Raw genomic sequence first — 21,473 nt, 5'->3', positions numbered from 1 at the left:
GATCCCTTCCTGCCAGCTAGGGAGGCACGAGCCAGGGAGGCACGAGCCGCGGTCAGAATGCAAACTCTGGAACCAGGCCACCTGGCCAGGATGCGAACTGATCTCGGCCGACCCTGCCGAGATGGGCCGTGTGGGATATAAATGGTTTCCTGCATTTCTCATCCTTTCTCGGTTCCATCCTCTGTGAGAGGAGATGGTGATAACGAGAACATCAAACTCCCTTCCCCCGGCCCAGGGAGGCTGTGAGAACCTACCTGGCCTTCCCACCTGCGGAGAAGGCCCAGCAGGCAGAGCTCCCGCAGGAGCACCCAAGGCTCTGCTGTGACCGCCCTGGGCTCCGACCCTGGCAGGGTCAGCCCGGATCGCCCCATTACTCAGCACTCCCACCCCTCCCCTAGGACCTGCCACAGGCACCCAAACACGCAAGCTTCACTTTGGCAACAGGACTTTTATTCAGTCAAAATGAGTGTGGCAAACCCAAGACGGGCCAGGTGGCCCCATCTGCCCTCCTGCATGCCCACCCGTCCCTAGGGAGACGGCATTCCAGGAGGAAGGGGGTGTGGAGATGACGCTGCAGGGACCACGGGGCACTGCCTGGGAGGTCTGAGGCACCCTGGGCTCAGGCCCAGCACCGGGGAGAAGGGACAATCCCCTTCCCCGAATCCACATGGATGAGACTTCAGTCTTTCAGGAAAACCCCGTCAAGTGTACCTCCTTCAGCCAATCCACTGAAGTCTGGGGTGGGAGTCCCTGGAGGGTTGGGAGTCAGGGACTTTATGGTCTAATCTCATACTTAAGGAATAGTTTTTTTTTTTTTTCTTCCTCTTTAAAACAAAAGTTTTCTTTCTGCTATTTAAAAAAATGTTTGCGTGTAACCAAAAAATACGTATTTGTTTCCTTTGCCTTTTTTCTTCAACTTTAACTAAGTCTTTCGAAGAACACAACAGAAAAGAGAAACAAGAAATCACAAGAACATAAATCCTTAAACACACCTCGTATAAAAATAGTTTCCGGCCGTAGCTGCTGACAGTGGTTGGTCCACTGCCCGGGGGAGTGGGTCAAGCTGGCAGTGTCCCAGGGGACAGTGGGCTGGGGACCCCCCTCCACCTCTGCCAACATGCACGAAAACAGCACACCCAGTGCATTCCTGGGGCCAGGCTGCTCCAGCGGCTCTGTGGGCAGGCAGGCTGTGGGGTGACGGCCCACCCTCCCAAGGCCCAGGTACAGAGAGGGTCCTTGGGGTCCCAGTCAAGGATGAGTTGGCTGAGAGGGTCAAAATGGGAGTGGACAGGCCGACGAGATGGAGCACCGGTAGGGTGCTGAGAAGCGGCTAGTCTGGAGCAATGATTTACACTCCCAGGAACAAATTTTCCTCTTATTTTTGGCTTTTCTTTTTTTTTTTTTCACATTTTCTTTGACCAATTCCATCTTTATTTCTGCAGGCCCCAAGAGACCCACCCTTGGTAAGGAGCCAGGAGGGATGGTCCAGTGATACAACACAGGCCTGAGAGCCAGTGAACTTCGAGGTAGACATTTTCTTTCACACCTGGAAATGGGGAAGTGCTTTTTTTTTTGCCTTTTTTTTTTTTTTAAACTCTGGGCAATAATGTGGGGAGGGAGAAGGGGTGCCCCCAAAGGGGCTTGAGGTAGGAGTGCATTCGGGGTTCTGTGGGGCAAGGGGCTGAGGCCACGGCCCCACTCCCCCGAGGACATTCATTCCGGCTGAGGTAGGTGCTGAGAGCCAAAACAGCAAAACCATCCTGAGAAAACAAGGTCGCGGAGGCTGACAGTGTCGGACGCCCAGCCTCAGCTGGCGCATAGTTTTGGAGTCTAATTGACCTTCTCTCTTCTCTTTCTCGCTCGCTCTTTTTTTTTTTTTTTTAAAGTTTGTTCTTTCTTTAAAGGAAAACATTAGTTCAGTTTCAAGTCATGTAGGTCCCAGCAGAGGTGAAGGGGGGCCTTGGCCCAAGGCGGGGGCTCCTGCAGGAACCCTTCTGGGTCCTTGGAGGGGTTCTTGCTGAGGCTACTGTAGGTCTTGAGAATCGGAGGATCAGTCAGGACAGAAGCGCCTGGGAAGCCCCTACGTGAATCCCACGTGACAGGAGAAATCTTGCCTTTGACCTGAGAATGGGAGTTGCTCCCTGCAGAGCCTGCCAGACACCAGCTACGGCCCCGAGGGAGCAGGCTGGGCAGCCAGTCCTTCACTCGGGAGGCCAGGGCCCACATCTTGGGGTGGCAGGGCCTCCGACGGCATCTCCTCCAGGAGGCTGAACCCCTGAAGCGGCAGCATGGAGAGCTGGGTCTCCTCACACAGGGCAGGGGCCTCGGGGTCCTGCTGGGGACAGGGCGAGTCACACAGGCCTCAGCAAGGGGGGGCCAGAGGCCCAAGAGCCCCGAGTCAGAGGGTCAGGCGCTGGAGCCCATTCCACTCAGGGGTTAGGTCTCCAGGCCTTCCTGCCTGACTTGGGGGCACAGAGAGAGATGCTCTGTGTCTTGTAGCTTGGCAGAGGCTGGTGACCGAGGCCTATGGCCAAGGTAAGGAGGGCACAGCCTAAAGCAGGGGGCTGGCTCAGGCAGGGGCACTCACCGTGGGTCTAGGGTGAGGCTGCATAGCCCCTGCTCGGGGGAATAGCTGCTCCAGTTCCTTCATGTCCACACGTTTCCTGTCTCGGCCCAGCTGGGCCCGCTCTGCCCGTCCCGCCCCATTCAGTGCCAGGATGCCAGGGTCCCTCTGGCTCCGGGGCCCCTGAGGAGGGGAGAGCTGGTTTTCCACATCCTTGCACAAGAGGACCCTAGGGGATGAGCCAAAAGTTAGGAGGAGGGATGTGGGAGTGGCAAGAACACAGGGATGGAGACAGTGGGCCCCAAGCTGCCCCTCCTGTGTGGCTCCCCTGCCCCACGCCGGCCCAGGACCCACCTGCCCCTTTGGCCAAATAAGAGGAAGAGGACACAGAAAATGATGCAGGTGACCCCGATGTGGATGCCGATGACGATGCCCGTGGTGGACGTCTGGTTGGTGACCTCCTCCTTCCGACAGTCACATGGTGGGCTCAGGGCTGGGGTGCAGAAGCAGGGGCAGGTTGGGGGCTGTGGCTCCCAGACACCCAGCCTTCGTGGGTTACTTCTCCCGCATCTGCTCCTACCCCCCTAGTCCACATGGCGTTTGCCCTTGTCTACGGGGTCCCAGCCCATCGTTTTTGGTTCTTTTTACCAATGATTGAACACTAACTTGGTGCCAGATACTAGGAATAACACTTTAGATGGACCATTTCATCCTCCATACACTTCTATAAAGGTATTACCATCTCTGTTTTATAAAGAAGAAAATGAGGGCTCAGAGAGGTTAAGTAACTTACCCAAGGTCACGCAGCCAAGCGTCAAGCTCAGGTCTAAGCCTAGGTTCTCCAGCTCTTCGTGTACTGTTTGAGCCTTCTTCTTTCCCTGGATGCCTGCTCCCTCTGGCCCCCACTCAGCTTCTGGCCTCCCTTCCTAAGGGCCAGTCTTTGGCCAGACCCCACGCCCACCCCTCACCTGTCCTCTCAGCTGCTCCCCTCAGAGACACGAAGCGGACTGTAGCATTGCCGTCCCCATGCTGGTTGTAGGCAAGCAGCTTCACCTCGTACACTGCAGTGGGGTCTGGGGGGAAGGGCAGGTTGCTGAGGGACCGCCCCAGGCCCCACCAGGCAACGGTGTCTCCAGGGTGAACTGGAGAAGACCCCTGGGAACCGCCTGCTTGCCCCAGGCACCGCACCCCTGCCCAGCGCCCCAAGCCCCGGGCCGCGTCTGCCTCACCAAGCTGGCTGAGGTTGTAGGAGGAGACAGCTCCGGGAAGCAGGATGGGGCCAGTGAAGGAGGCCTTGCTTGCTGGGCGGTAGAACAGCTTGAAGCCGCCCTCGTGCTGGGCCAGCCGGGGCCCGGGCTCCCACAGCAGCTGCAGGGTGGAGCTGCCCAGGACCCGCACTGACAGTGGCGGGGGGGCGGGGGCTGTGGGTGGAGAAGGGAGCTGAGATGTGAGGACCTGGTGGCCACTGAAGCGCTTCCCTCCCACCAGCCACCTATGCCCCAGACCCCAGTGCCCCCGAGAGCCCGGCTGCTCTCTGACTCTACCCAGGGCCTCTGCTTGCTCAAACAGCGCCTTTGCATGAATTATCAACAGAAAAGGGCACCCCTTCTTCCAAGCTGACCCAGCCCCGTCTCAGCCCCAGGGTGAAGCCCTATGTGCCCTGCACAGCCTGAACAACGGTGCACAAGGGTTCTGCCTAAGACCCTGGGGATTTGTGCTCCACACCCAGACCTCACCTTCACCTAGAGTGCTGGCCAGGGTGGGGGCGGAGGCTGAGCTGGCTCCCCGGGGCGTGTAGGCTTTGATGTAGAAGCTGTAGGCAGTGGAAGGCTCCAGGTCGCTCACCAGATGCTGGAAGGTGCTCTTGCTAACTGCTTCCTGATACTCCAGTTCCGGGGGGTCTGGGGAGGCCAGGGCGGGGTAGGCAGTGAAGGGGCAGGAAAGAATCCCGCCCACACTGGGGAAACGGGGGCGGCCGCCAGGGGGCAGTCCAGAGGAGCAAGGGAAGGTGTCGGGTCAGGAGGGTCAGGACGCGTGGGAGTAAGAGGAAAGCGCTGCAGAGGCAGGCTTGCCCTCCGGGGCCCCACCCACCGGCAGCCTTCCTGATGTGCAGGACATAGCCGATGATCTCCCTGGTGTTCACCAGGGGCTCGGTCCAGGACACGCGGACCTCGGTGGACGATACGGAGACCGCCTGCACGTTGAGGGGGGGCCCGGGCAGCCCCTCGGCCCACAGCACGGTCAGCCTGGCGCTGGCTTGAGAGGAGCCGGCGCTGTTCTCGGCCACGCACTGGTAAATGGCCTCATCTTCAGGGCCGATTCCAGAAATGGTCAGGGTGCTGCAGGGAGAGGGAGAGCCTCAGACCCCTTCCTCCTCCCAGAGTCTCCTCGGAGGTGGGCCACATCTCCCCCCAACAACAGGCTTGTCTGAGGTCTCTCAGCTAGTTAGGGGCAGACCTGGGACTCAAGTCTCCAGACCCCCAATTTAGTATTCTTGGCCAGCAGGAGGTGCGCGGCCTGCCTGCACCACTCATCCGAAACCCCCTTCCCCGATACCTCCCCAGGCCTCACCCCCGCACACACGCCACGCACGTGCCTGTTGTTATTCTTGAGCCTGACGTGGCCTCCGGGCCCCAGGACCTGTCCATTCTTCAGCCACGTCACATGAGGAGGTGGCTCGCCCTGGGCTTGGCAGGTGAACACGGCTGTGGTCCCAACCGGCCTGGAGATGGACTGGGGGTGCTGGACAAACTCTGCCGGGGCTGGGGTCAGGGTGGGGGCACAGAGAAACGTGAGGGGTCAGGGCGAGACGCAGGGGACACCTCTGAGTGAAGGGATGAGGCGGGGAGAGGGCGGGGCCAGAGACCTGCAGCAGAGCCCGTGGGCGGGGAGAGTCCCCCGGGTGGGGCCCACCCTCCAGCCTGGTCCAGCCTCCAGGATATGGCAGCCCTCACCTCCCTCCGCCCCGGAGAGGCAGACCCAAGAGAGGACTCCATTTCAATGACTATTTAAAAGACTGACATTTGTATCCGAAAGCAATCAAGCTGAGCTCCCTGTTCAGGAAATTGTTAAATAAATAAATGTGCTAATAGGTTTGGCTGCACCTTGAAGGCGGTAATGACGGGGAGATGGATGAGCCCTCAGTACCGGCTCCTCTCACCCCTACATTCTGTTCCACTCTCCTCCAATCCCAAGCCTCCAGCTTCCATTAACACCCGAGAAATGAAATGCTCCATCACTTTCATTTGGACAGATTAACGGCACATGGAATGCTAAACAAACAGGCATTTAAGTTCCTAATTCCGCTCTCTCCCATCTCTTCCCCAGCTCTCCAGGACGGAACAACCACAGAATCGGCCCCCCCACCCCCGCCCCGAGACTGGACCGCCAAGCGCAGTTCACAGAGACAGCTGAGGTCCAGGACAGGAGGATGGACAGAATGACCTTGACCTGGTCAACTGCAGAGGGCCCGTGCGCTTCAGGAGGGGAGTGTGTGTGTGTGTGTGTGTGTGTTTGCGTGTGTGGAGGGAGCTGGGGTGTGAGAGTGTGAAATGACAAACATGCTGAAAGCATGCGTGCAGGTGTGAGTGTGGAAGTGCCACATGTGTGAATGAGAACAGCATGTGACGGGAGGGGACCCAGGGAGGGGGATGGCACAAGTCAGGGAGACCCGCTGAGATTACAAGGTGGAAATGAATGGGGGGTGATGGCACCTGGAAGGACCAATAACCAAAGATGCCCTTCCCTTCCCAACACATACATTCCTGGGGGGGGGGGGCCTGGAGAGGGCAGGGGCAAGGTTAGGGTGAGGATAGGCATGTGGGCAAGCATCAGGCCCTGGGCTTGGGCAGGATGGGGCAGGTGAAGGGGCAGTGCGGGGCGGCGTTGGGTGGGGGAGCCCGTACCTTGCACCACCAGCCGGCCCTGGGCTGTTCTCCTCACCCGGGTGCCGGGCCTGTTGGCTGCACAGACATAGACGCCTGAGTGCTGTACAGTTACGTCTGAGATGATGAGGTTCCCCGTGCCCAGCACCTGGATGCCCTCCACCCCAATGGGGCGGCCATCTAAAGAGGAAGGGAGGGTCAGGGAGGGAGGTGTCCAGGAACGTCCCAGCTTGACCACCATCAGTCCTCCAGGGAGCCCCTGTCTTTGCCTCTGGCTCTTCTCTCCAAGCATCACGGCATGCTGGAGGGGACAGGGGCAGCACAGGAAACTCTTGCCCCGGCAGGAGGGAACTGGGTCCTAATCCTAGCATTGTCACTGCCTCTCTGGGGACCTTCAAGTCCCCTCCGCCTAGTTTCTCAAACAGGAAAGTAAGGTCTTACGTGGACATTTCCCAGCCTGATTTGTCTCTCCTGAGCAAAGTTCCTTGATCAAATATCCATTCTGCTCCTTGACTATCCCAATGCCCATTAACATCAAGGCTCTGACAAGTCCCGCAGCCAAGGCATCTGGTTAACTCTGTTTCCCAAACTTGCTAGACCACCAAGCCATTCCTTCCCCTTGCAGATCACGCTCTCCCAGATGGTCTTTACTGGGCCTATGGGCTCCTCCTAATGGTGAGGCCACTCTTTTCAGCCTCTCCCAGGCCCTGGGCCCTCCCCCCACCCAGGATCAGATTAGCACAGTCAGAATGTGAGGAGACAGCTCCCCATTCAGCCTCTGAAGTGGTGAAATCTACTCCATTATCCTGCCTGCTGCCCCCTCCTTCCCCATCACTCAGCTGCTACAATGTACTGCAGTCTCCTTGTGAATGCGACCCCACCCCGGCCCCTCCAGACTTTCCTTCCCCCAGTGACCTCTCCACTCAGACAATGTGGGCCCATCTGCACCCTTTCATTTCTCTCCTTCAGCTGCCTGGGGATTTAGGCTGGGGATTTAGGGGACCAGGCTAGAGACTCGGGCGCTGGGAGAGAGGGTGTGACAACCGGCTGATATTTTGAGGGGTTTGGGATTGCATCGCTGGGTAAAATGGCCAGGGTGTAGAGGACAGAAATGAGCTGGAGGGGAAGTGGCTAGGGGTGCTGAGAGCTGCAGAGAGGTTCTGGAGGCCCCATTGGTGAGGCAAAGGGTGAGCGGAGCATGGAGGAGGGGAGCTGGCACAGGACTGGAGGAGGACTGGACGAGGTAACCCGGGGAGCTAAGCCATCTACACGGTGGGAGGGAGAATGCAGTGGGCAGGCGGACCTCCCTGGTCCTGCCAAGGAGAGGGAAACCACCCCCTCCCTAGAACTCGAGAAGACGGACCCCCACGGAGAATAAACAGGATTCCAAGTTCCCCCAGTGCTGGGAGAAGAGACTGGCCCTCCCAGGGTTGGGAGAGGCGGGGGCTGCAGGATGGGGCTCACCCAGGCGGCTCCAGGACACAATGGGGCGCGGGTTGCCCGTGGCGACACACTCGAGCACAGCGGTCTGGTGCACAGTCAGGGTGAGGTTCTCAGGCCCCACGAGGATCGTAGGTTCCTTGTAGGCCCCAGAGCCCGAGCCTGGGAGGAAGATGCCACATTGCTTCACTGTAGCTGGGACCCTTCCCACCTCCTCACCACACTCCCCCCCGCCCCATACCCATATACACAACTCAGGCCATGGCGGGTGGGAGACAAGTTGCAGCCCCAAACCAGGTCCAGTGGGTGGAGAGAGGAGATGCTGGTGGTCCCTGGACGTTAGCCACCCCCACCTAACCACCTAGAAGCAGAAGGTGGGCTTCCTCCAAGAGATCTGAGCTAGCAAGGGACCTCGAGGTCCCTGCAACCTCCTCGGGAAGAGCTAGGCGCTCAGAAGGTGTTCGGTACACACTCAACAGTCCAGGCCCTGGGGCCCCACTGAAGGGAGGGTGATGGGTTGGTGAGGGGAAGGATGCGACGGGCAGAGGCCCGCACCTGTCACGGTGAGCCTAGCCCCGTGGCTGACCCGGACGCTGGCGATGTTCGAGGCCACACAGTGGAAGACACCGCTGTCCTCAGCCCGAAGGCCTGTGATCTGCAGGACTCCCTTGGGCAGCAGCGTGTACCTGTGGTGGGGGGCACGGTCAACCACCAGCACAGCACCCCTGGCCCAAGGACACTCAGCATCACAGGCACAGTCCACCACCCAGCCACTGTCCCAGTCTCACTTCCGTCATCGCAGACACACTCTGGGACTCTCACTGGTGGACACACCTGCAATTCCAGCCTCAGCAACAAACAACCACACACCCATCTTCTCACTGACTCAAGTATTGCACCTGGGTCCACAAGCCACACAGATACTCAGTCTCAACAAAGTTACGGGAATACCACCCTGGAGGCTGCAGGCAGGCCTTCTTCAAGGCCCAGACACTGGACTGGGCCTGCCTCCTGGTCATACCATGAGCCTCCCGGTCATGCCCACCCAGGGCTCACCTCTCATTGTCCGTGTCAATGGGGACCCTGTTCTTCTCCCAGGTGATGAGGGGTTTGGGGAGCCCGTGGATTTGGCACTGGAAGCGGGCCACACCGCCCTCCTCGCCCACGGTGGCCTGGGGATGCACGTGGAAGTCTGACATGGCTGGAGAAAGAAAAGGAGTTGTACACCAGGGAGGCACGCTGCCGAGGAGCAGAGGGGATGGAAGAGGGCGTGGGGGCCTCAGATCGCACAGCAGTGCTTACCCTGCCTCCTACCTGTGGGAACATCTCCCCCAAAGGCACAGTATAGGCCTGGCTGGACACTCTGAGAAAGGTATGGACGAATTCTTGAATGATAAACCTCTAACACTGAAACAGTGGGCTGTGGGCACACAGAGGCCAGTCATGGAAAGCCTTGCTCCCAGGGCCTGCTCCCCACTTTTACAGCTGCTTTTGGATTTATTTCTTATAAACTCTCCCTTAGGTGGTGGTGGTTGTTCAGTCACAAGTCATGTCCAGCTTTTTGTGACCTGCATGGACAGAGGAGCCTGGAGGGCTACAGATTTCCCAGGCAAGAATATTGGAGTGGGTTGCCATTTCCTTCTCCAAGGGATATTCCTGACCCAGGGATTGAACCCAAGTCTCCTGCATTGGCAGATGGGTTCTTTACCGCTGAGCCCCCAGGGAAGCCCCCCTCCCCCAGCTAAAGTATGCAGGTGCTAAATACTATGCTGCACATTTTACAGAATAGGAAACAGGCCCAGAGAGGGGAAGTGACTAGGCCAGTGTCACCCAGCAGTCCTTAGACACTGGTGACCAGAGCCCAGTGGCTTTCTTTGCCCTTCATCATCATCCCTTTATCCCCAGTTCTTCTGCAGCTTCTCAATGTACCCCAAGAGGGTGGTATATCCATCGAAGGTGACAAGCCTCTCAGAAGACTGTCAGACCCACCAATCTACATTTCAATGTGTCATAAATATTCAGGGACTGCCTCCCCACCTTTCGGGGGGTCTGAACTAACTGCTCCAGCGCTGATCATGAGAGGGGCTGATCATGAGAGGGGCCGTAGGCCACCCCCCTCCCCTCACTCCATTTTCAGCTGGTTAAGTGTCCCTGCCCACCCTCATTCCCAGCCATCCGCACTCCCCAACCTGTAAAGCCCTGGAGAAAGGGCCCCTCCCATGCGGCTTCCCAGTTTCAGCACCAGGGCTGTGATTTCATTAAAATCCACTTTGCTTCAAGTGCGGGAAGGCGGCTCACCATCTGTCCAGGCAGGCAGCCCCTCCCCTCCAACACTCCATCAATGGGGACAGTTGTCCCCTCCCAGAAGGAGCCCTCCCCCACAGCAGCAGGGACCCTGGAGCTTGTCCCAGCTCTGGCTCCCAGCTCCCTGGTTGCAGGCGGGCACACCCCATGTCAGACCCCCTCAATCTTCCAGCCTGTGCAGGACTCCAGGGCAGCTCAGAAAGGCCAAGCCTTTGTGCCCTTCTTGCCAGAGTCTCTGGGGGCTGACTCTTTTGTGGCACGTTCTCTGTCTCATTTGCATGTGGCTCATTAAATATAAACATGCATAAAAATCCCCAGCCTTGCCTCGTCCTCTTTCAAGGCCTCCTGGGAGTGTGGCTGATGGGTGTGAGCGCCTCCTTGCACATGTGTGCAGGGCTGTGTGTGCGGGAGGACGGGGCTGTGTGTGTGTGTGTGTGTGTGTGTGTGTGTGTGTGTGTGTGTGTGTGTGGTGTGGTGTGTGGGTCTGAGGCTGGATGTGAATGGGGGTTTGTATCCCTCAGCTCCTGTGGCTGGTGTATGGTTCCGCTTCTGTGGCTTCTGTGTAGGTAATCCATCACACATGTCCCCAGGTAGATATAGTTCTTACAAAGGGCACCTTGGGCCCTAGGGGAGGGGGGTGGGGGCAAGTGCCCAGCTGGTGTCCCCATCAGGCTTGGTGAAATGATCCCCAGGGAGCATCGTGAGGTCAGCCTACCCCGTCTCAGGCCAAAGGCTGTGTTTGGCCAAGAGCCTGCGGGTCAGCCCAGAGGTTCAGGGGAGGGGACAGACACACCAGTGGGACCCCTCTACTGCTTCCAGGCCTCAGCCTCCAGGAGGGCAGGGCTGGAGGCAGGCCTAGGGAGTGGAGAGGGCACCCAGGCTCCTGGGTCAGCTGTCTGTGCCCCCACAACCCGGCCCGACCCACTCAGGAGCTGGGGAGCTGCCTGCCACCCCTCCTCTCCCCCCACCCACCCCCCCAACTCCAGCTGGAGAGGAGCCTGCAGTCCCCCAGGGGGTTGGGGCGGGGACTAATGGCTCTGCTGAGTACAGATGCCTCCTCATTAAGGAACCGAATCCTTTTGTGTTTCCAGCCCCCATTCTGGGCTCCCTGGAGGTACAGAGAGCTAGGAGCGGGCCTGGGGAGAGGTACCAGGGAAGGGACTGCTTCTCCTCAGGGCACTGGGGATGGACAAAGTTTGGCTTCTAAGCTCCTTCCTCCGCATAAAACTAAACAATGACCAAGCCTGGCTTGAATGCCCTGCTGGAGAGGAATGCTGGAGCAGGAAAAGGCGGTAGTTAAGGAGTCGGTCTGCTCATCTTTCCACTGTACAAGAGTCTGAAAGGTCCCCAGGGCCCTTGGGAGGCAGCCAGGGCCCCTCCCCACCCAGGAGGGCTGCTCTGCTCCCTCAGAGCAGCACCTGGATGAACCTCGCTCTCAGCTTCACCTAACTGCCATTCTGCCAAACATCTCCTTTGAAGGGTAGCTTTGTTTTGAAAAGTGCTTGAAAACCACTCATTGCGAGCCAACCCATTTACTTTAGGAAGGGGAAACTGAGGCCCAGGCCCAGTTGGTGGCGCTACCAGCCCCAAATCAGAAGTTCCACACCCTAAGCCCTGTGCTGGGGTGTCCCTTAGTTCTCCAGCAAATTTTTCACTCTCCAAGGCCAGGTGACCCAGAGTGGACTGCAGGTGGGGCTAGCCTTTTCTCACTGGTTGGGAGTTACCACTGTGCTACAAGTTGCGGTGAGCCCAAGACGGTTCCTAAATCCCACCCCTCGAGCCCAGCTGGTGGCACGGTGTGCTCCAGGTGGTGCAATAGGAGGGCTGGCCCCCTTTATCTGAGGTTCCTTCTTCCCCTCTTTTCCTCCCACTCCTATTCAACCCTTGGGTCAGCCCTGTGAATCCCTGCAGTGTCCTGGGGGACTACAGTGAGGCCCTGGGCAGGCAGTGTCGGAGGGTAATAAGGAAGAGCAAATCTGACTCCATGCTGGATCCCTTTTACTTTAACCTTTTATTCTATTGCTTTTGCTACAAGTTCATCTCTAAAGTGATGTTGCTTAAAGTATACATAATGGCCCATCTCTGGGAACCCTGTTTCCGCTGCTTCAGTGTAACAAAAGCGCCCACCCTCCCCTCCACAGATGAAGGGGTGAACAGGTTCTCCTCAGGGCCTACCATCTCTGATTCCTGCCACCTTCATAAACAAGCCTTTGCTTCCTAGTGGCTTGGACAGTAAAGAATCTGCCTGCAATGCAGGAGACCTGGGTTTGATCCCTGGGATGGGAATATCCCCTGGAGAAGGGAATGGCAACCCACTTCAGTATTCTTGCCTGGGAAATCCCACGGACAGAGGAGCCTGGCAGGCTACAGTCCATGGGGTTGCAAGAGTCAGACCTGACTGAGCAACTGACACTTTCACTTTCTTTTGTCCATTCTCAGCTGAGCTGGGGTCTCTGGGAATTGTCCACTCACTCCAAGTTCACTCCTGAAATCAGGGGAGAAAGTTTCTAGGGGCCACTTAGATCTCCGATCTCTCAAAGTAGGACATGTTGGGTTGACAAGTCTGTTCTGCAGTGGCTTGGAGCTAGGAGCTAGGGAAAGCAGTCCTTGATCGTGTCTCGCTCTGGGAAAGGGTCTCTGGGCAGCCATGGGGCTGAGGGGCTGAGGACTGGACCTCCAAAAACCCTGATCCCTGAGCAAGCCGTCCTGGAGGCCACTGCGGTAGATAACGGCAGACACGGGTCACTGTGGTGGCTGGAAACACGGCCCAGAGGCCAGTGTGGGTGGCAGCGTGTCTGTGGCTGGTGGATGTGAAGGTGAGCTGTGGCTTGTGGCTGCCGATGCTTTATTCTCCTGCTGACACCTGTTGGTCAGGTAGGGGCCATTGTGGGTTCCTTGCTTCAAGTTGGGTTATGGGAGGAGGTCATGTTGGGACGCACAGGACCAGAGAGAGTGACAGGGTGGACAGAGGTCTGCTTGCGGGGGGCAGTCACTGTGGAGAAGTGAAGAAGAAAGTACCTTTGTCCCCAAACAGTCTGCAGAGGAATCTCCCAGCCACTCCCTGTTTCCGCTATGGGTATACACACGTCATGAGGAAAGAGGGTTCAGAGAGAGAGCCCAGCGACCCACCAGCCTGGAAGGGAGCAGAAACAGGCAGGATATGGCTCCTGGACACCCCTATAAATCACCCAAGGGGAGCGGAGTTCTCCTGAGAGCCAGATCTAGAGTGGCTCAGGGAGGGGAGGGGGCTTTCCTCCTGGTCCAGGACCTCTGGCGAGGTCAGGCCTGGATCTGATTAGACAGGCTCCAGGGGGACGCTGCGGGGCAGGAAGGGTCGGGGCAGAGTGCTGGGAAGGAAGCCGGCCGCATCCCCCTGGCCCAGCCTCTAGCCCTCGGCTACAGCCAGACTCCTGTCTGGTGTGTGATGACAAAAAGATCAGTGGGCTTGCCAGGATGGAGAGTTCAAAACACAGCCTTTGTGGAAGCGGAGGCACTGGGGGTCCGAGGCACCAACTGCCCCCATTCATACCGCCCTTCAAGAAGAACAACCACGATCTGCAAACTCTTCAGAAGGTCATCAAGGCCAGTCGCTCTCTTTGGATCCCTCCCTGCCAAGGACCAGGGATATCCTGAATGCCCTGCTGCCCCTCAAGCAGCTCAGATGTTAACACTTTTCCTTGTACCAGAGACATGCCTGAACCCCATATGCTTCCACCCAATGAATGCCCCAACTTTCCCCCTGATAATTTCATTTTCCAATAGAGGAGCTAGCTATTAAGCACTTGAAATGTGACCAGTCCAAATTTAGTTGGGCTGTACCTTTAGAATACACACTGGAGTTCAAAGATTTAGTACAAACCAAAAGACACTAAGCATTAGAGAAACGCAAATCAAAACCATAATGAAAAAAAAAAAAAAACATAATGAGATGCCACCTTACACCCATTGGGATGGCTACGATCAAAGCAACAGCAAGAAATAACAGAAAATAACAAGTGTTGGCAAGCCTGGGAAAAAAATGGAATCATTGTGGACTGTTGGTAGGAATGTTAACTGGTGCAGCTGTTAGCGAAAACAGTGAGGGCGTTCCTCAAACACTTAAAAAGAGAGGACTTCCCTGGTGGTCCAATGGTTAAGAATCTGTCTGCCAATGCAGGGACCACGGGTTTGATCCCTGGTCTGGGAAGATCCCACATGCCATGGGACAACTAAGCCTGTGGGCCACAACTCCTGGGCCTGTCTGCAGGAAATACTGAACCCCCCCTGACTAGAGCCCATGCTCCACAAGAGAAGCCACCACAAAGAAAAGCCGGCCCACCACAACTAGAGAAAGCTCAAGTGCGCAACAAAGACTCAGCACTGCCAAAAATAAACAAATAAATAGAAACTTAAAAGCAGAACCACCATATGACCCAGCAATTCCACCTCTGGGTATCTACCCCAAAGAATTACAGGTCTCAAAGAAGTATCTGTACATCCACGTTCAAAGCAGCCTTATTTACAATAGCTAAAATGTGAGAGAAGTTCAGGTGATCATCAACAGATGAATGGATAAACAAAATATGTTTACACAATGGGATATCGCTGCTGTTGTTGTTATTTAGTCACAAAGTCGTGCCTGACTCTTGTACAACCCCATGGACTGTAGCCCGCCAGGATCCTCTGTCCATGGGATTTCCCAAGCAAGAATACTGCAATGGGTTGCCATCTCCTCCTCCACGGAATCGTCCCAACGCAGGGATAGAACCTGTGTCTCCTGCATTGGCAGGCAGGCAGATTCTTTACCACTGAGCCACCAGGGACGCCCACAGTGGAATATTACTCAGCCTTAAAGCAGAAGGAAGTTCTGACACGTGACACAACGTAGATGAACTCTGAGGACATTCAGTTCAGTTCAGTTCAGTCGTTCAGTCGTGTCCGACTCTTTGCGACCGCATGAATCGCAGCACGCCAGGCCTCCCTGTCCATCACCAACTCCCGGAGTTCACTGAGACTCACGTCCTTCGAGTCAGTGATGCCATCCAGCCGTCTCATCCTCTGTCGTATGCTAAGTGAAATAAGCCAGTCACAAAAAGACAAGTACTACATGATTCCACTTATATGAGGTACCTAGAGTAGTCAATTCATAGAGATAGAAAGTAGAATGGAAGTTGCCACAGGCTGATGGGGAGAGAGGTTGAAGGAATTACTGTGTAATGGGAACAGAGGTTCACATTTGGGAGAGCAAAAGAATTCTAGAGAATGGTGGTGGTGGTTTGCATAATAATATGAAGGTACTTGGAGAATCCCAGGGACAGAGGAGCATGGTGGGCTGCAGTCTATGGGGTCGCAGAGTCGGACACGACTGAAGCGACTTAGCAGCAGCAGCAGCAGCAATGCCACTGAACTGCACACTTAAAAATGGTTAAGATAGGGACTTCCCTCGTGGTTCAGTGGCTCAGACTCCTGGCTCCCAATGCAGGGGGCCTGGGTTCAATCTCTGGTCAGGGAACTAGATCCCACATGTCACGACTAAGACCCAGCACAGCTAAATAAATAAATATTTTTTAAAAAATGGTCAAGACAGTAAATTTTATGTTACATGTATTTTACCACAATTAAAAAGTTAGAAAAATAATTTTAATTGATAATAATAGCTAATAATTTTAAATACTGATGAAGTTGAAACGATAATAATTTGGATTTTTAAAGACAGTCCAAAAATATAAAAAAGTTATAAAAAATTTAAAAGTAATGATTTTGTGTTGGAATAATACTTTGTATATATTAAGTAAAATAAAGTTTATTATTAAAATTAACTTCCCTGGTTTTTTTTTTACTTTTTTAAAAATATATGTGACTAATAGAAAATTTAAAATTATCTATGTGATTTCTGTTATATTTCCACTGGACATTTCTGCTCTAGAAGACAATTCTATTCTTCATGTAACAGACCTTCGAATACTTGAGGTCCAGGGTGTTTCCTGAGAAATATCTTCTGAGAGGAGTGAGTGAAAGTTGTTCAGTTATGTTCGACTCTTTGTGACCTCATGGAAAGTAGCCCGCCAGGCTCCTTTGTCCATGAGATTCTCCAGGCAAGAATACTGGAGTGGGTTTTGGTTCACTTCTCCAGGGGATCTTCCCAACGTAGGGACTGAACCCGGGTCTCCCACATTGCAGGCAGATTCTTTACCTTCTGAGCCACTGGCGAAGCCCACTGAGAGGAAATACCCTTAACTCCTTCAGTCACTTGTGATGATGAGTGACGTTCAGATGTCTTGAGCCTGAAGACCATGGGCAACACTCTGAACCCACAGAGCCTTACACCACTGGGGACTTGGAGCAGATTTCAGCTATCAGCTGTAGTGACCATCCCTGTGCTATCCAATATGGTAGCCACTAGTCACATGTGGTCACTTAAAATTAAATTACAAATTCAGTTCCTCTCACTCACTAACTGCCTTTCAAGTGTTCAGCAGCCACAAGTGGCTACAGGCTACCTTATGGGACAACGCCAATAAAATACTTCCATTGTCACAGAAAATCCTGTTGGACAGCACTGGCCCACACCCAAGGCAAAGCCTCAGACCCACAGCTGCCTTCTGCACCGTTTCCTCTCTCCTGCTACCCCACCGGAGAGCCCCCGCCTTCTTCTGTATCGTCATCATTAGCCCAGCTTTGCCCCTGCCAGATTCCCCCTCTCCCGGCCACATGGATTCAGAGACTGCTGACAAGGCCCACGTTTGACTGCATCTCTGCATGGCAGGAAGGCCTCACACAGCAAGATTTCTGCTCCTGGTGGGAGAACACTTGCTAAGAGCATTTTGAGGGAAAGGTCCAGTGAAGAGGTTAATGGTACAGGTTCTGGAATGAGACAGAACTGGGTACAAAACTCATCACCACCAGTCTCAGCACTGTGACACTGAGTGAGTTACTCAGTCTCTCAGAACCTCTATTTTCTCACTTATATTAATAAAAATAAGGTTGATAATAGTTCATGTCGTTAGAGCCGCTGCACTGGGGGGAATTAATAAGACCTGTTTGTAAAGTACTTGGCACAGTCCTCAGAAAATAGCAAAAGCTTGCTACCTATTGTTGAGGGAAAATAGAGGAATTGAGTTAAAAGATGCTGAGAGGTTATGGGACTTCCTTGGTGAACCAGTGGTTAAGACTCTGTGCTTACAATGCAAGGGGCTTGGATTCAATCCCTGGCTAGGGAACTATAATTCCATATGCCGCACAGCATAGCCAAGAAAATTAAGGAAAAAAAAAACAGGTGCTGAGGTTATGGTAGAGCACGGTAGGACTGGGGGTTGGTAGCCATCTCCTCCAAGAGAGTAGCCATATTCTCACGGACAGGCAAAGGCTCAGAGAGTTAGCGGTAGAGGCTCTGCAAAAGTGAGTAAAGATAGAATTTGCAAGGCTTGAATGGTGAGAGGGTCAGTGCAGGGGGAAGGGGGCAGCAGGGTATAAACCAAACTTGGCTTCTATTTCACTTCTGCCTGGGGGCTTCACAAAGGCTCTAATAGGCGAGCTGTCAGTTGGAAGAAGCCATTGGGTAATTGAGGCCTTGACTTCTCTAGTAAAATGTTTATGAAGCCCATAAACTCATGCCTTTATTGGCCAGGCTCATTCCGGGGGATGGATGTGGCTCTCTGAGGTGCAGTTAAAGCACCTGCTGAACTCTGGCACCCTACAGCTACTCCGGGCTCCACCCAGACCCACCAGGCAGAGTGACCCTGGAGGGGTGAGGAGGCCAGCCAAGTCCCACCTCACGTGCCCTTTAAACTCCACAAAGCTCTTGTAAATGTCCTATCTCTACATGTGAATGGGAAGGAGGGAGGTGATGGCAGAGAGTCCCGAGTCCTGGGGAGGCTGGCAGCTTGCCACAGTCCCCATGGGATATTGGTTTTATCATCAGGCTTCTCTGGCCCAGGCTCACCCTTCCTAACCCTCTGTCCCAGTCTCCCCAATATCTGGGTCCTCGCCTTGCACATGACTTTGGCTCTGTTAGGGAAGAGCACCCACATTGATTGGCTGTTGACATTTGGGATGGAGCAAAGTATGAACTCAGAAGACCTGTATTTACTTCCCTGGGCCTCCCAAGGGAAGTCTGAGAGTTGAATTAAGGTTTTGAATCCAGGGAGTATGGTGTTTTGCGGGGAGGAGGCTCTGTGTGGGGTTTGGGTGGATGGGTGTGGGTGGATGGTGTCTGGGGCTTACAAACAGCCCCAGAAGACTGCAATGGCTCAGAGGCCCTGCTCAGCTTTGCTGGGGGTGATTGATTCATTTGGGCCTTTGCCTGGTGACCCTGCTCTGAGAAGCCTCTGGGTCCTTTTGTCCCCCTCCTCAAGCCCCTTACCCCCTGCCTTAGGCCCCTGAACCCCAGACCCTCCCTCCCACCCTCCCACACCACCACCAGCTCACCACTCCCCCGGCCCCAATTCTAACACAAAAGGCAACTTTGTCTTTCAAGTCAGCAGCCATAAATCCACGTCGCTCCCCTGCCTCCTGGCAGCCACCTCTGACAAATGGGAGGAGTGGAGGACAGTGGGGGGCCAGACTCAGCTTGGGAAAGTCCCTGCATCCAGTTGTTGGCCCACTGTAGGCTGGTGAGCATCGAACCTTTATGGCCTGATCTTTGATTCCAACGGACAGGAAGACCCAAGGCACAGCTGCAGGGGAGGCAGTCGGCTCCCTGCAGTCTCTGGGCTGGGCTTTTACTGCCCAAACAGCATAAAACCTCTCAAAGCTCTCCTTTCAATTATTCAGCCCGAAATTCGGAGGCTCCGGTTCTTCCTCCACATCAAGCAGTGGGCTCCCCATCCTTCTCCTACCTCCAGCCCACCATGGAGGGTATAAAGGTGTCTGGTGGAGTGTGCTGTGGGACACGGGTGAGGCCCTGCCTGACGTGGCATCCTGGCTGAGCCACTAGGTGGGTGTGTTCCCCTGCTGTCAGTGTGGCCCCTACACACCGGAAGGGAAAGGCGAAGAGAATCACTCACCCCATGAGACCACCCTACCCACTCCACTGCTAGGTTTTCAAAAGCAGTCCCAACTTCAAATATTTTGCTCTATTTTTTATCCCACATATCAGGCAATGAGTCAGAGGATGTGTCCTGGTCTGGGAAATACAGTCATCTGTCCTATGTTTACATAGCACACCCACTAAATCAACTCTAAGCATTTATTCAACAGATACTTACTGATTGCTAATGTGTCAAGAGGATGTCCTGGCACCCTGGGGCAAATTCCCTCCTCCCACAGACCCTGTCTTTAGACTTTCTACCCAAGCTCCTAGAAATATCAGAAAGGTGAAAACACGAGAGCCAGAGTCTTAGGGATGATCATAGTCCTGTGACCCTGAAAAACAGAAACCTGCAGATGCCACTGATGAGCAAAGCTAAGATATTATGTCAGTATAACCCTGAGAGGCAGGGATTATTAGCCCTTCTGAAGCACAGAGAGGTTAAGTAACTTGCCCAAGATCACACAGTCATTTAATAATGATGCTCACACATTAACATTTAATGATGCCACAGCAGGGATTTGAACTTAAAATGTTCTAACCCATGTTCTTTCCTTGCATCACAGCTGTGAGACACACACATTCAAATGCTTCTCAAACATGACTGACCATACCTTTGAACAATGGCACAGAAAATCACAGAAGCACACGACATCCTAGACCCTTAAAAGTATCATGCCTATGTACATTCAGAGACACCCATGACATAGCGGGCTTCACTTTAACTGAATTCCCCCAGGGTTTGAGGTAGGTTTCACAGAGCGTAACTAATGCAGATAAGCACCATGATATGACAGTGTTATTAGCCTCCTAATGGTCACTGAGCCCACACGTTTCCTAAATTCTATTAACACAGATAAATAAACAACCCAGACGCCAGTCCCCAGGTAGCCCTTCCACGAACACTTGCGTGCTTGTGGAAATCGGCAAACCAAGAAACCAAGCTGCAAGGATGGAGCCTGCAGAGTTATTCCTGCCACTTGTCAGGCCTTACAAAACAGAGGAGTAACTTATTTTCCAGGTTTTGCAGGAAGAGGACAAAGCATTGAGATGCCAGAGGCTTCCATGGGGTGAGTGGGGGTGGTGGGGCAGGAGAGGGAAGGTGAATGTGTTAAAGAGAAGGGTCGCCGTGACTGTCTCAGTCCTTTTAATAACTGGGTCTTGATAAAGCCAAAGCCCCTCTCTGGGACTCTTATTTCCTCCTCTGTAAAATGGACGAGTTGAACTAGGCAGATTACAAAGTCTATCCGGCTACAGCCTGAGACACACATGCTTGCAGGCGGCAGCCAAGGGTCTAGGGTCGGGGGCTAGGAGACAGCTTGGGAATCCCTCTCTGCCTTAGACTTGAAACTGTCCAGGCCCGGCAGAGCCCCTCTCCACAGACTGCACGTCTCCACCTGCGTCAGGGTCACCAATCTCCCTTATGTAAACGTGCCCAGGCCCACCACATCCTTAACTTCCGTCATTCTGGTCGGGATACCGGATCTCCCTCACCTCCCGGAAGGAGGTCTGGCTCGGGGGCGCAGGCTGGAGCTATTAGGTAAATTGCTTTCACGTGACCATGAGGACAACTCAACAAAAACAGACACTGCCCCCAAATTTCCAGAACCATATATTAGGATTTGTAGGGGACTAATCTAGCAGGCATTAGGTAATGGAGGGGTGACCTGATCATGTCTGGCTGTCACAGATTCCTTATGTCACCTTTCCATTTCAACCTTGGTTTTCTCATTTTTAAAATGGGAGTGGAGGAGGATAGACAAGATAATCTGTAAGGTTCATACCTTTAATATTTTGGGATAACACCAGGTAAAATGGTCTCTCTCCACCCATGAAAGGACTCCTCTTCTCAAACCTTGATCGGATGCTGTATTTATCTCTCATGATTCTACAGAATCTCTGGCGGCTCAACTCTGAACCATGATCGTTTAAGGCCTGCAGACCCTCCACCCCAGCAGCACTGCAGGAGAAGCCTTATCTGTTGGGGGAGGAGAGAGGCCTGCATTCCATGACGGGATCATGAATTTTCTTGGCTGGGGCACCAGCTCTTGGAAATAGACTTATTTGGTGAACGCCACTGCTGTCCACTAGTTGTCAGAGGTCTCCCACAGCCCTAGGAATCTTCTATAGGTTTCAAAAACCTTCCCTTAAATTCAAAGGTTTTACCACATCCACCCCTAACCTCTTTCCTTTTCTTGCGATTCTTGGTTAGAGCCTCACCATGGGCCAACTACCCAAGCTGGAACAAAACAAGGGGTCACTGCCACACCTGTCG

At 54.3% G+C, this 21,473-nt stretch overlaps 1 protein-coding gene across 1 annotated transcript in view; it reads right to left on the bottom strand.

Annotated features, from left to right (window-relative positions):
• Positions 1-1,391: 1,391 nt before the first annotated feature.
• The window catches only part of IGDCC3 (immunoglobulin superfamily DCC subclass member 3), a 47,388-nt gene continuing 27,306 nt past the window's right edge, over positions 1,392-21,473 (bottom strand). The window contains exons 3-14 of the mRNA XM_040227660.1: positions 8,944-9,088; positions 8,443-8,573; positions 7,912-8,049; positions 6,469-6,627; positions 5,160-5,325; positions 4,655-4,902; positions 4,300-4,464; positions 3,793-3,984; positions 3,532-3,636; positions 2,918-3,056; positions 2,588-2,792; positions 1,392-2,335 (exon numbers count right to left, since the gene is read on the bottom strand). Coding sequence (XP_040083594.1) covers positions 2,165-2,335; positions 2,588-2,792; positions 2,918-3,056; positions 3,532-3,636; positions 3,793-3,984; positions 4,300-4,464; positions 4,655-4,902; positions 5,160-5,325; positions 6,469-6,627; positions 7,912-8,049; positions 8,443-8,573; positions 8,944-9,088 — 1,964 coding nt within the window. The 3' untranslated portion in view covers positions 1,392-2,164. The remainder of the gene's footprint in view (positions 2,336-2,587; positions 2,793-2,917; positions 3,057-3,531; positions 3,637-3,792; positions 3,985-4,299; positions 4,465-4,654; positions 4,903-5,159; positions 5,326-6,468; positions 6,628-7,911; positions 8,050-8,442; positions 8,574-8,943; positions 9,089-21,473) is intronic.

Source organism: Oryx dammah, unplaced genomic scaffold, assembly GCF_014754425.2.
Source record: "Oryx dammah isolate SB20612 unplaced genomic scaffold, SCBI_Odam_1.1 HiC_scaffold_26, whole genome shotgun sequence".
Taxonomy (NCBI): Eukaryota; Metazoa; Chordata; class Mammalia; order Artiodactyla; family Bovidae; genus Oryx; species Oryx dammah.
The sequence above is the reverse complement of the archived record's forward strand: the minus strand, read 5'-3'. Positions and strand labels throughout refer to the sequence as shown.